This window comes from Peromyscus eremicus, chromosome 5 (genome assembly GCF_949786415.1).
Source record: "Peromyscus eremicus chromosome 5, PerEre_H2_v1, whole genome shotgun sequence".
Classification (NCBI taxonomy): domain Eukaryota; kingdom Metazoa; phylum Chordata; class Mammalia; order Rodentia; family Cricetidae; genus Peromyscus; species Peromyscus eremicus.
In genome coordinates, this window is record NC_081420.1 from 27,838,204 (window position 1) to 27,852,292 (window position 14,089).

The window sequence follows — 14,089 nt, forward strand, 5'->3', positions numbered from 1 at the left end:
TGAGGCAGCTGCGGGATGGTCAAACCAGGCCCACTTCAGCGACCTTGTTCTCCTGGAAGGAGTATGCACACTGTCACTCACTGACATGTGCCCAGAGTTCCCTTTATGGTTTTGTACATATTTTTTTAAACAGAGCTATCAATTTTGTATATTTTTTCATGTTATGTAATTAGATCACATTTCATTTTCATTGTCCTTCTAAAGAACCCAGTCTATCTGCTGCTTGGAGGAATTCTTGCATTCTGTTAATAGCCCAGGCACTCCGCGTCTTGTGGGTTAACATTTGCACAAGGTATATTTTCCACCTTTGAACTTCCAACTTCTCAGTTTTAGGGATATTTTTGTAAACAGCTTGTATGAATATATTGCATGAGTGTTTTGCCTGCTGTATATTTATGCAGGGCCCACAGAGGTCAGAAGAGGGCTTCAGATCTGCTAGCTGGAGGTATGGATGATTGTGAGCCACCATACGGACGCTGGGAACTGAACTCTGGTCCTTTGCAAGAACAAGTGCTCTTAACCACTGAGCCATCACTCCAGCCCTGTCTATGTATTTTAAATGTAGCCAGAAAAGTTTTGCATTTTCATACAAGAACTTCTCCCAGTTTCAAAGTCTGTGGCCATTTGTGTCTGTTTTTTTCTCCCTCACAGCATCTGACAAGGTTTAGCTTTGTGGCGATACATACTTACACACTTGCGCTTCATTTTTATTTACGGCCACACGACATCCCATTGGCTTCACCAAGCATTGTCTGTGCATTTATCACTTGATGTCGATTGAGTGGTTTCTGCTTTTAGGCCACTGTGGAAAATGCTGCCACAAACACTCATGTGCAGGAACTTACTTGAATGAATGCTTGTTTTCAACTCTTGTGGATATCTAACCAGGGGTGGAACTGTAGGGTAATAAAATCACCATTGTTTGGGAACCTGTCAACCTGTTTTCTGCAGCAATGTGGGGGATTCTGATTGTCCATGTCTGTATCAATCTTGGTTATTTTCTTCTTTTTCTTCTAACCATCCTATTGGGAGAAAGTGATGTCTCATTTTGATTTGCAATTCCCTCATGACGCATCTCTTTATATGCTTATTGGCCGGCCACTTGTATAACTTCTCTGAAGCAATCTACTCAGTTAGCCTATTTAAAAAACACGGTTGTGGGGCTGGAGAGAGGACTCAGAGGTTAAGAGCACTGGCTGCTCTTCTAGAGGACTCAGGTTTGATCCCCAGCACCCACATGGTGACTCACAACCATCTGTAACTCCAGTCTCAGGGGATCTGATGTCTCTTATGACCTGAGGGCTCCTGCACACATGTGATGCACATACATGCAAACGCCCATACACTAAGTTAAAAACAAACCGGGTTGTCTATTGTTGATGAGTTTCAAGACCTCTTTAGAGGGGCTGGGACACAGCTCAGTGGTGGAACGTTTGCTAAGCATGCCTAAGGCTCTGCTCTCAATCAGCACCAGCACTGACAGAAAGCCCCAAACAACCTTATGTGTATGTTTAATACATTCCAGACACCAGACCCTAACCATGCATGAAATTTGCAATTCCTTCTCCATTGAGTTGCTTTTCCATGTACTTGGTAGTGTCATCAGAAGCATAAGACCTCAACACTTGATAAAACTCTTTGCTGTTTGTTTGTATTTTAGAAAATACTGAATCTGAGATTATGCACTTACATTAGTCTTTGTGGACAAATCTCTTAAATTTTTTTTTTAACCCACTTAAGGTTAATCCTTGTATATAGCATGAGGTAAGGACCAAATTCATTTTTTTCCCCCACGTGGGCATCCAGTTGTTGAAGGTAACTCTCTGGTGAATGGCATTAGCATACTTATTGAAGATGGATTACAAGTGAATGCTTACTTCTGGACTCTTAGCTCTAGTCCATTGCTTAAGAACAGAGAAAAAACAGCTTTGTTGAAGTGTTCCCTTACTTTTTGGAAGAAATTTGTGAAGAACTGCTATCATTCCTAAAATTTTTGTTAAGATTTGTAAGTGTCCTGGGCAAGTGTTTTTTAATTTTATTGTTATTTTACAGATTTGATCTTTTAATCTATTTAGGTTTCTTTTGAGTCGGCTTCTGTAGTCTTCTCAGGAACTTACTGATTTCATTAGCTTATTAATTTTTTGACAATCTTATTACTTAGCCCATGAACTCATGATTGTCCTGCCTCCATCTCACAAGAGCTGGGATTAGGGGCTTGGAACCCTAGGCCCAGCTCCTCAGCTTCCTTATTTTGTGGTTTGAATAAGAGTGACCCCCACGGGTTCATATATTTGAATGCTTAGGGAGTAGCACTATTTGAAAGGATTAGGAGGTGTGGCCTTGTTGGAAGTGTGTCACTGGGGGTAGGCTTTGTGGTTTCAAAAGCTGAAGCCAGGCCCTGTGGCTCTTCTCTGCTGCCTGCGGATCTGGATGTAGAATTCTCAGCTCCTTCTCCAGCACCTTTTCTACCTGCATGCCACCATGTTTCCCGCCGTGCTGATAATGGACTAAACCTCTGAACTGTAAGCCAGCCCCAATGAAGGGCTTCCCTTTATAAGAGTTACCATGGTCACGGTGTCTCTTCTCAGCAATAGAACTTGTTTACTATGATGTATTCTTATCCCTTTCTGCATTCCTGCTTTTAGTAATTTAAAATATTTTCCCCTATTTCCTCAGTCAGTATTGATAGAAGCTTGTCACTTTTGTTGACCTTTTCAAAGAACCAACTTTGGGTTTCACTGGTTTTTTGGATTTTTTTTTTTTATCACTTGTTTCTGCTTTCATCTTTTGTTTCTTTCCCTCTATTTTCTACGGGTTTTCTGGTTTCTAGTTTCCTAAATTGCAAGGTTAGGTTACTGACTTGCTATCTTTCAAACATTTTTAACAAAAAAACTGTGAGCCAGAGACAGGGCTCAGCAGTCGCTTGCTGTTCTTCCAGAATACACACCAGCACACTTTAGAAAATATCTAGGAGCTTATTATATAACTTACTGTGCAAGTTCTGTTATGTTTCAATTTTACTTCATTATATACTACCTTTTTAAATGATTTATTTTTATTTTATGTGCATTGATGTTTTTCCTGCATGGGGTGTCAGATACCCTGGAACTAGAGCTACAAACAGTTGTGAGCTTTCATGTGGTTGCTGGGAATTGAACCCAGGTCGTCTGGAAGAGTGGCCAGTGCTCTTAACTGCTCAGCCATCTCTCTAGCCCCTCATTTCAAATTACTTTCTAATTACTCTGTAGTTTCTTCTTTGGACAACTGAGTAAGTCAGGAAGGTGTTGATTTTGCAATGTTTTGGTAATTGGTCTCCTTTTATCCTATTGTGAAGGGCACAAGGTTTTTGTACTGTCTTTGGTTGGGGATTGCTCTAATGTGCTAGGTCAATGTTTTAGAATATGTAAGTCTCTGCCCTTGTTATCTCCTATCCTAACATGTTTAATACAGGAGATGCATTTATTTTTGCCCAGTTCTAGAATGCAGCGTGAACTTTACAAAAATAGAAATGTTAAACCTTACTAAATCTATGATTTTATTTCTACCCCAAAGTAACTATATAGTCCTTGCTGGCCTGGACTTGTAGACTGAGAGGTCTTGAACCTAGACCTGATCCTCTTCTGGAAACACAGGATGGTGCTCCATCATACCCAGCTTGCTTGAGAGTTGGTGGAGTGGTTCCCGTAACATTTGGGACTCCTGTTTTCTCTGGGCTAAAACTGAAGATAATATAAAGCACCTAGTAAATGAAGACTGAGGGGCATATAAAACTCAGCTGAGCACTGCCCCATCTCTGACTGGTGGGGGCTTTCGTTGGTTACCTGGAAGGTGCTTCCAAGAGCCCTGGCATAGAGAGGTGGCAGACCTTCCCTTTGGCAGTATCCCTTGCATCCTGGGGGCTAGAGTTGAAGGACAGAAGCAGGCACAAGTGCATCTCTAGGAACAGGTATTCCCATTTTTTGTTTTTATTTATGCTTTTCTTCTCTTAGGTTGGATCCTTGAATCACAGAGCGGCCAAGATGTTTTAAGTCTATATTAAAATCACCCATTGCCCTTTTCACCAAAGCAGATAGTTGCTAGATCTTTCAGAGACACCGTTTAGAACACTGTCTACAGGGCCAGGGCCAGGGCCTCCTGGGGTGGAGCTGGCTAGGTAACTTAGTGAAGGCCACTTTCGAATGCTTGGCTGCTACAGCTTCCAACGATGCAGAAATAGCTTGTGGACAGACCACCATAATTTTCTTATTCAGCTCAATGCTTTTCTTAGTTTTTAATTTTGAATCCAACTAGGCCTCAACCCACTCACCCTGCCCCATCTCTTCTACCCAGAGTTGTTTGCTCAAAGGGTGCCAAGAAGGGCCATTCTTCCCCCATGTTGGAGTACAAACTGACTGTACCGGGCCATTCTTCCCCCATGCCTAGCCAGCTAGCTTTGTGTGGGCAGGGTATTCGTTTTTGTTTTTGTTTTTTTTTTTTAAAAGCTACTTAGACAATTAAAAAATACAGCCTAAAGAGAATCCATTTTCATCTTGACAGGAGCTCTCGAAGTATACTTTTCCTGGGGCCTGGCCACCAAGAGGCTGAAAAATGATGCTGCCCAGTGCCCCTGGGTTCCATTTTCTTACAATGACTTGGATGACAAACAAGTGTGTGTGATCAGTGTCTGCTCTCTCAAGTCCTGGGTAGCACCACAGGATGGCAGTATCCAACGGCCCCAGGCCTCTCCTCTCCCTTCCTCTTCTGGACTCCCCATCATATCCCACAGTCTCTGCTCAGGCACACCTTCCCACACATTTGCTAGGGCACAAACCCAGGGCTGTCTCACAAGCTTCAGATGATTCACCCCTTGGGACAGGAAAGTCATGGGCTAGATCAAGTTGTCCATGAAAGAATACAGTAAGAGAAGCCATGAGGCAGGCAGGAGAGGCAGTGGCAGACCCAGCTGACGGGGCTCAGGGCCCTTTAAAGCGTCACTGTTTTGTAGGTGCCAATTTGGTGAAATACACTTTCCTTCCTTTGGAGCAGTCACACTATCCATCCAGGAGAACGTGAGAAGTAGCCGTGGACAGTGGGCTGCACCCTCTGTGCCAAACATCAATGTTTATGTACATTTGTGAGCCTCATAGAAAACCCCAGAGAAAATGCCCCCACAGGAAATCTGGCAAGGGAAGAATTCATTGAGAAACATTCCCATTTGTTAAGAAATATTAGTTTTATTTAACCAGTTTTCACAGCTGAATATTTATTCTATAAAAACTTTACAGATTGTACAGTTTATATATAGTTCAAACTACTGAACAAAAGAGTAGGTCCCACAGATGCAAAAATACTGTACCAACCCATCCACGGTAAAGGCAGATTTACACACTGCACAGCGCTCCTCACGGCTGGGAGGCGTCAGTTCTGAGTATAAACTTCAAAACTGTACAAAAATAAGGTTTCGATTTTATTTCAATCTTCATACATTCAATATGATTGCAAGCCCAGAAGCCTAAGTAGTCATAGGCGCCTGTAGTCAGGAATCAGTCCCCACTCCACGGGGTACTCGTGAACACGATACTGTGCACAGTATACGGCAGACATCAAAGCAGAGACCGCAAACGATAAATGTCCAATATAAGGTAGTTCTTTTCTGGTTTGAAAGGAGTTTCTGTGTTTAATAGTGTGCCAAGAGAATTTTAAATTAAATAAAATATATTCTAAGTGAACCTAAAAATTACACTTTATAAACATAAAAATACTTTTTTTGGTGTAATACATCAATCATATCTGCAGATAGACAAACAAAACTATGCAAAGTAGTATTTCTCACCCAGCCACAAGAAGCACTTACGTAGTTATTTTTTGAAAGAGTCAGGAAAACTATTTAAACCCACTAGTGCTAATTCATAACTTAGCAAGTAGCACTCAAGCTATGGAGGGATTCACGGACACTGAACCATTCGATTTCCTCCACAGACACTGATTGCTTCATGTTAGCTGGGTAAGAACAGAACACATTAAGAAAGGGAGAATTGGTGGTCATCTCAGCATGAACCCATAGTTCATGTAGGATTTTCCATCAATGATGCTTTTCCTACAAAACTGGTTTTAATTTTGATCAGAATTTTTTCAGCACTGAGGTACTTGTACTGCCCCTGCCCCATCCTCCTAGATGCAGGGGCATGTTTCAGATATTTCTGTATCTGTTTAGGTAGAGGGAGGGGGATGAGGCTGGCTTGCACTCTTTAGGGTCTGTGATCTAGGTTAAAAAAAAAAAAAAACCAAAACCAAATGAGTAAAACAAACGTTATTGCAAACTCTTCTGTCACCCAAAATGAAAACATAATTCCTTTAAAAAACACAACAAAAACCCCACAACTAGCTTCCAAGAAAATCAGAGCTTCTAAGAGCAGCCTGGTGCTCAATTACATTTTTATACTGTGTATACATGAGTATAAAATAACGACATTTGGACAAAGAAGCTTTGTAGTTATTTTAAAGTTACAGTACTTAAAAACTCCTCGGTAATAAATAGCTTGGGTGTTTCCAGTCCTGCTTCCAAGCATGAGCTACTGGTGAGGATGACTGTGGCAACGGGGAGCCACTGATGTCCTGCTCAGTCTGCCAATCAAAACTCATCAATTTTTCTCTGCAAGTACTTCAACATGGAGTCCATGCCCTGGGCGGAGCCCCAGATCTTCTTCAGCACTTCACATTCCCTCTCGTTGGCCTGCTCCAGCTCCACCTTCATGTTACAGCGGACCAAGGCTTTGGATTCCTCCAGGACCTGCAGCAGTGATGAACGAGAAAGGAGGTTGGTTGTTCATAGGCACTAAACCTTTCCTCACACGCAGGATAGCAACCATTAAATCTTTACGTGTCAGTTCACTCATAGCTTAGTACAGTTAGCCCTGCATACTCGTGAGTTCCATATCTCTGGGACTCAATCAACCTTGGACTGAAAATATGCAAAAAAACAAAAACAAAAACGTTTAACCAAATACACACTTTCCTATCTCAAAATCCAGGAGAGCCCTTACTCACAAAGCAATGAATGCGCTGTAACAAGCACTGTGTGTCATCTAGAGATGACTGAAGTATATGCAGAGGTGCATGTGGTATAGAGGATTTCAACTCTAGTGGATTCAGGTATCCATGACAGAGCAACGGATCATGGGTACAGAGGGATGCTGGGATATGTAACATTGGATACTGAAATTTGAAATGGCTCAAGCTATGGGATGGTGTGGAGCCCTGAGTGGATATCTACTCTACTGAAGCTCAATGAAATTTCCCAGAGTGACCGTGGATGGAATTTTCTAAACAAAACACAGCTTACTTTTAACTATGATAGTTGCTCGTCTATCTGCATGAGCTTAGAAGAGTTGGATTGATCACTTGAAATATTTCACACACTGCACCACTAAATGCAGTGTTGTTAGGAGACTCAGTATTCAGCACATTTACTAAACAAAACCCGTAGGCCTCCATGTATGTGTACCTAAGCACGTGATGAAGTGTAAGGACTTTGCAGACAGTAAGAAATGGTTAACACTGGATAGGCTATGGGAAGTACTGAGTTTCACACTGGCGTCCATTTCTATAATGGAGACCAGGCAAACAGATCTGGAACATGGTACAAGTCTAATTTAATCTGTGAAGGAAAAGGTTCTCTTTATTTAAAAACAAACAGAAAACAAACAAGTAAAAAAACTATTTTGACGTACAACTGGGTTACACGAGGCCAGCTCCTTGATGCGAACCATGACTTCCTGGGTGAAGGTCCCTGGCCAAAACACCTGGGAGACCAGGCCCTTGCCACACGCCTCCTGAGCCGTCAGCTTACGCCCACTGAGCAGCATTTCATTTGCCTACAATGAAAAAGAGTAGACGTGATGTGAAACATGAGGGGAGGTGGACGGAGAAGATGTCTTGGAAATTCAACCCTCAGAAATCCAAGCTGAGGATGGGTTTTTGAAGATGTTAGAATCTGCCTCATGTCCTTTAGTGCCCACTAAGCACAGACCATGGACAAAGCATGACCAAGTGGCTGGACTGAAGAGTAACACCCCGGGCCAGTTAAAAAAAAAGAAAAGAAAAAGGCCTGCTTCACAATGTAATTCGGAGTCACGTGGACTTGGATGAAATCCAAGTTAGAGGCTTTTTTGTGGTAAACTTGAGGACGGTGGTGTAACTTCCTCTTTTATACGAGATTCTTCTCTTGATGCTGGCCTTTCCCACACAAGTGAACTCATTTAAAATTCAACCTGGGTACCTGAGTCAGTAATTCATGTTCTAAAGGAACCGAACCCAATATGAAACTTCATTTTCCTGCGGATTCCTTTCTCAACAGAGTCACACTTCAGAAGTCACACTGTCATACAGATACCAACTATCCAGGAGGACTGAGTGTACCTCAGTTGCTGCCACCCATCTTAAGAGGTTCTGAGTTACTTTATAAGGTTTACTTGAGAAAACCAATGTAACTTTGCTTTTAAAAACAAGAGAGGTATATACTGGATTAGAGGCCACTGTTCCCATCCTGGCATTAGGTGTATGGACCTGGCATCATCAACAACAGCCTCACAGTTGCCCTGGCAGGCTAAGGAGGTCTGCCTAGCAGCTGATGTGACCATGTCCCACCTGTGGGTTGTCTTGCACAGATAATTTTGCTGAGACTCCAATGGTCTTGATGAGGCCCAGATAAATATAGTCTAGATGCTCCTTTCTTGAGAGGCAAAAATTACACAGAGGCTCTCCAGTGACCAAATGCAACCCTCATTTGAGGGCATCATCCAAGTGTAGATGGCCATTTCAGCTCAGTTATGAACACACTCACAAGCCTGCAACTTTCTCTGATGAACAGTCCTCTCAGTGAAGAGATGATCCATAAACATCTAAAAAAAAAACCCTGATTTGACTTTATTTGGGTAGTTAACTTTCCCCACAGGAATACTCTAGGGAGGTGAGAAAGGGTGAGAGAGGGCCCCGATGTCACAGGCAGTAGGAAGAGCTCTAGAGCACCCAGAATGTTCTTTCTTTGGAGATGACACCACCAGTCAGGTAAGTTAAACGTGTCCTCAATACAGGAGATACTAATGAACTTGCCAGGCCAAGGAAGCCCATCTTGATCATTTCTTCCCAGGCTTTCCCTTGGGCCCATCTGTCCTTAGTCATTCCCTCCTCCCCACCTTGGAGACACAGACCAGACCAGCCTTGTACTCATGCTCCTTTGGCTCCAGCCTCCCAACAAACCCTACTTCATACACGCACTTGCTGCCTCTGGAAGACAACTCACAGCCCGGGCACAGCTCACTTCCTGCGTCCATCTCTTTTCCTTGTGTTGTCTGTTTGGGCCAATCACAACTGCCTTCGCTCTGGCCTATACACTGTCTTGGCACCTCGTCCCCCTTCTCTTGGCTTGCATGGCTCTACATCCATTTGTTACTAGACAGTTTTTACGGTCTGTTGTCCCCCCACCCCCTTTTCACATGGGTAGGATGTGCAGGACAATAAAAGGAATTTTAATTTACCCAAGAGTATAAAACAGGACTGATTCAAGGCTGTGAATGCATCCCATGTAAAGAGCAGTGAGTCAGTTTAAAATAGAGGCATGAAGAACCAACAAATCACAATAACCTACAACCCAAATCCAACCACCACCACCAAACAAAAACCCATTAAGAAAACCCATTTCCTTGGTCAGACTATATAGACTGAGTCCCACCCCGCCACTCTGCAGTAGTCTTAAAATAGGAAGTTAGTTAGGAGGCGCGGGGAAGAAGACGTCAGTTCAGACTGCTTCAAGGTGTAAGAGGATAATCAAGAATGCTCTTGTGGGTGAACAAGGGGTTAGGAATCAGCTCTTAGCTTGGCACACAGAGGAGGATCTGGTAGGAAAAGGTGCACAGATGGGGGCCTGTGTCTGAGCCTGGACCATCCTTCCTGTTCTCCTTAGCAAAGCCTACCTAAAACACCAATACTGCCTGGCCCTGAGTATTTCCCGAGCATACAGGGGTGGGGATTATTAAGAGGGGACTGTGAAAGGTGTAAGGTGCACAGTAGGTACTTCATGGATGTCTGCTGGGGGTGGTGGTGGTAGACCGCAGAGCAACACACTCCTAGGCTAAAGCCACACCCACCAGCAGCTAGGCAGGCAAGTGTCTGGTCCCCATGGGACACACTGAGGAAGGCTCACACAACTTGTCTCATTGTATGCCATTTTCTTCTGACAATGGTATTCCTTCAGTTAATCCTCCTGGCAGAATTTGTACACACCAAGTAGGGAAAGCCAAACTTGACCCACGCTCAAAATTCAAATGTACCAAAATGCCACAAAAGAAAGTGTATCATTTTAGGAGTCACTTTCAACAAGAGTTGTTACCAATACAAGTCACCTCAATAGTAATGGGTTACTTGTTGCATAGGCGTTAGTCAAACGCTGTTCACAAGGTGGGGATTTACACTGTATGGGGATGGCTCTCTGCTGCTTCAGGAGGGCTTCCCCAGGCTCTAGGGGATATCCTGGACTCCAGCGAGTGTTTGGGGTAGTCCTGTTTTGGAGGATGAGGAGTGCCAACACTGACTTCTAATGACTAGGATCTTCAATTGTAGAATCCTGAAATGTCTCCAGCCATGGCTATATGCCATACCTAACCAGAGTGGAGTATAGCTATACCATCAGATTCCAAGTTGAGGCAAAGAGCAATTATTGGTCAGGACTCATCTACCAAGGACACTGCCCACAAAGGAGTAGGTATTCAAATGGACTGATTTAAGCCATCCTTCGGGAAATGTTCCAAGGCTAGTGAATTCTTTAAATTTTAAAATTATATTTATTTGGTGTGTGTGTGTGTGTGTGTGTGTGTGTGTGTGTGTGTGTGAGAGAGAGAGAGAGAGAGAGAGAGAGAGAGAGAGAGAGAGAGAGAGGGAGAGGGAGAGGGAGAGGGAGAGGGAGAGAGGGAGAGAGGGAGAGAGAAACAGAGAGAGAATGCACGTTGCCATTCATTTGTGGAAAGCAGAGGACAGCTTGTAGGAGTTGGCTTTCTCCTTCCATCATGTGAATCCCAAGCATTGAACTCAGGCACACCTGCCGAGCCATCTCACTGGCCCAAAGCTAGTGAACTCTTGAAGTCTCCACATGGCTAGCATTTGGTTCGAGGGATCCAATTCTAAAAATGTACCTGCTCAGTGGTATATGCGTGTCTAAGATCATTCATCTCCTCCAGATGAGCCCGCTGTGTGCACCTTTACCCATTACTCATGTACAAAGAGCCTACAACATAGGGAGAACACACTACCAGATTTTCAAATTTAGCCCTTAACAATGGTTTTCAATCTGCCTAACGCTGTGACCCTTTAATAGTATTTCTCATGTTGTGTGACCCCAATCATAAAATTATTTTCATTGCTACTTCATAACTGTAATTTTGCTACTGTTATGGCTCAGAATGTAAATATCTGTGTTTTCTGATGGTCTTAGGTGACCCCTGTGAAGGAGTCATTTGGTCATGAGGTTGAGAACTGCTGGCTTAATAGGTGATAAGAACTTTTTATTGCCAGAACTGGAAATAACTGTTGTCAAATGATTTACTTTAGCAACAGCTCACAACAAACCTAAAACTGACTTTACTGGTAATGAATGACCTATGATTAATCTTGGCTGTCAACTCGATGGGATATAGAATCATTATGGAAACCAATGTCTACAAGGGATTTGCTAGTTTAAGTCAAGAAAGGTCAGAAGATCCACCTTAAATGTGGGTGACACTACTCCCTGGGATGGGGTCCTGCAGTAAATAAAAGTGAGAAAAGGAGCTGAATAGTAGCATTCTTCTCTCTCTGCTCTTTGACTGTGAACACAATATGGCTGGTATCTGAAGCTCCCCTGCCATGATGCACGCCCCAACTGTGAACCAAAACAAACCCTTCAAGCTGTTTTGTTAGATATTTCGTTCCAGTAATACAGAAAATGAACCCTTGGGATCAGAAGTGGGTTTGTTACTGAGATAACCCTGATCATGTGGTTAGACTTTTGAACCAGACAATCCTTAGGATGCTGTAAAAAGGGCTTAGTTATTCTGGTAGAGTTTAGAAGACCAGAGTGCTGAGAGAACAGGGACAGTGGAGACCTGGCTCCCGGGGCTGCTGAGATCAACAAGAACTCTATAGAGAACTGGGCGAAAGGCCATTCATGTAATACTCTAGCCAATAATCTGGATGCACTTCCCTCCGGTCCTAAAACTTGAGTGAGGCTGAATACAGAATAGACTCATCTGCTTGGTGGAGGAGCTACCAAGACAGGACAGCACTCTGGCGGGTGGTAATGCCACAACTCACCGCTCCCACCCAGGTTCACAGTGTGAGAGCAGGAAGAGGAGCAGAAACATCATGAAAAACCCAGAGTTTAATGAGGTAAAGGACACAAGTGAGTTTAAAGCCAACACACAAGGCAGATGTAATTGTTACAGGGATCAAAGAGAAACCTAGCACTCTGCTCTGAGACATCAGGAACGGTGCCCTGTAGGAAAGACTACTTGAAGGCTCTAACTTCTAAGACGTCAGATTCATTTGAAAGGAGAGCCTGAGGTGAGAATGCTGAAGAATGGTTTCCCTGCTCAAAAACAATTGCCATGGAAAGTACTTTTTGTGTATACCATACAGCCAAGGCACAGATGCCTCTAGAGCAGTGGTTCTTAATCGGTGGGTCATGGCCCTTTGGGAAAACCTCTGTCTCCAAAAACAGTTGCACTGCAATTCATAACAGTAGTAAAAGTACAGTTATGAAGTAGTGACAAAAATAGTTTTATGGTTGGGGTCACCACAATATGAGGAAGTGTATTAAAGGGTCGCAGCATTAGGAAGGTTGAGAACCATTGCTGTTGAGCTTTGGTTCATTGGGACCAGTTTCTACCCACCCAGGGCTGGTAGCAGAACTTGTCCATATGGTACTTAAAAGTAAAGATGTACATCTGTAAAAATGCAAGATAGATAGGTTCATGGAGTTTCTTCTGTCGTTTCAGAGACAATGTTAGGCAAGACTCAACTCCTCCACTACATGAATCTGAAGATGATGTCTAAGTTGTAATAGTGATTCTTGGATGTTGGAGATGGAAGGATCTTGAGACTATATGTAATGCAGGCAGCAGAGTTTGGGGGTCAGATAATCCCCCCAATCCCTTTAAAGCCCAGACAATTTCATTATCAGTTGCAGATGACAGATGTGGGACAGATAGAGGATTTGGTGTTTGATCTACTAAATTTGGTTCAATCATATGGCTCCACCCTTCCTCATAGAATGTGAATATTTATTCTGTACTATTGTGTATTGGAAGTGAGAGTTTCTGACTTAATAGCATAAGACTGCCTTGAATTTCAGATTAGACTTGGACTTTGGACTTTTAAAGTACTGGACTATTAAAAAACTATGCATTATGAGATAGCCATGAACCATGGAGTGGAAGGTTATAGTTTAACAGTGATGTTTCCTTGTCAAGTTGGCAGGGAGTAGGCTCATGATGATTAATGTTGATTGTCAATGGGGCTTAGAATCACCATGAAAAATCCCCTGGTTAAGTCTGTGAGGGATAGTCTAGATTAGGTTAATCAAGTCCAAAGACCACCTTAAATGTGGGCTGCATCATTCCATACCCCCTTTGCGGGGGTGTCATCCTAGAGAGGAAGCGACCAGCAGCATTCATTTCTCTCCACTCCCTGACAGCAAGTGCAATGAGACTAGCTGGCTCACACCCCTGCTGTCACAACTGGCCAACTGTGAGCCATGTAATTGCTTCTGTAAACTGCTTTGTCAGTTATTTTTATCCCAGCAACCCATAAAGGAATGCTAGGTGTATAGAGGCTGCAGGAAGACTGTGGTACCACTGATTTGGGAATTCTCCTAGGATGCAATTTTAATCCCTGGCAAACTCCCCGGGGAAGTCTTCCCTTGCTCTTTGGATGTCTCCAAGGAGGGGAAAGTGGGCCCAGGCTGAATGAAGGTGGCAGACCAAGACTGCTATTGGTGACCATGGAAGAAGGGACAAGATGCCATGTAGGCTTCTGGTGAAAGTCAGGGAAGCTGTACTTCAGCTCTGGTGTTCTGGACAAG

General features: G+C 43.3%; 1 protein-coding gene across 2 annotated transcripts in view; it reads right to left on the reverse strand.

Annotated features, from left to right (window-relative positions):
* Positions 1-6,450: 6,450 nt before the first annotated feature.
* Positions 6,451-14,089, reverse strand: part of Cdyl (chromodomain Y like) — a 145,133-nt gene continuing 137,494 nt past the window's right edge. For both annotated transcript variants that reach the window (XM_059263170.1, XM_059263169.1), the window contains exons 6-7: positions 7,710-7,853; positions 6,451-6,769 (exon numbers count right to left, since the gene is read on the reverse strand). In XM_059263170.1, coding sequence (XP_059119153.1) covers positions 6,611-6,769; positions 7,710-7,853 — 303 coding nt within the window. In that variant the 3' untranslated portion in view covers positions 6,451-6,610. The remainder of the gene's footprint in view (positions 6,770-7,709; positions 7,854-14,089) is intronic.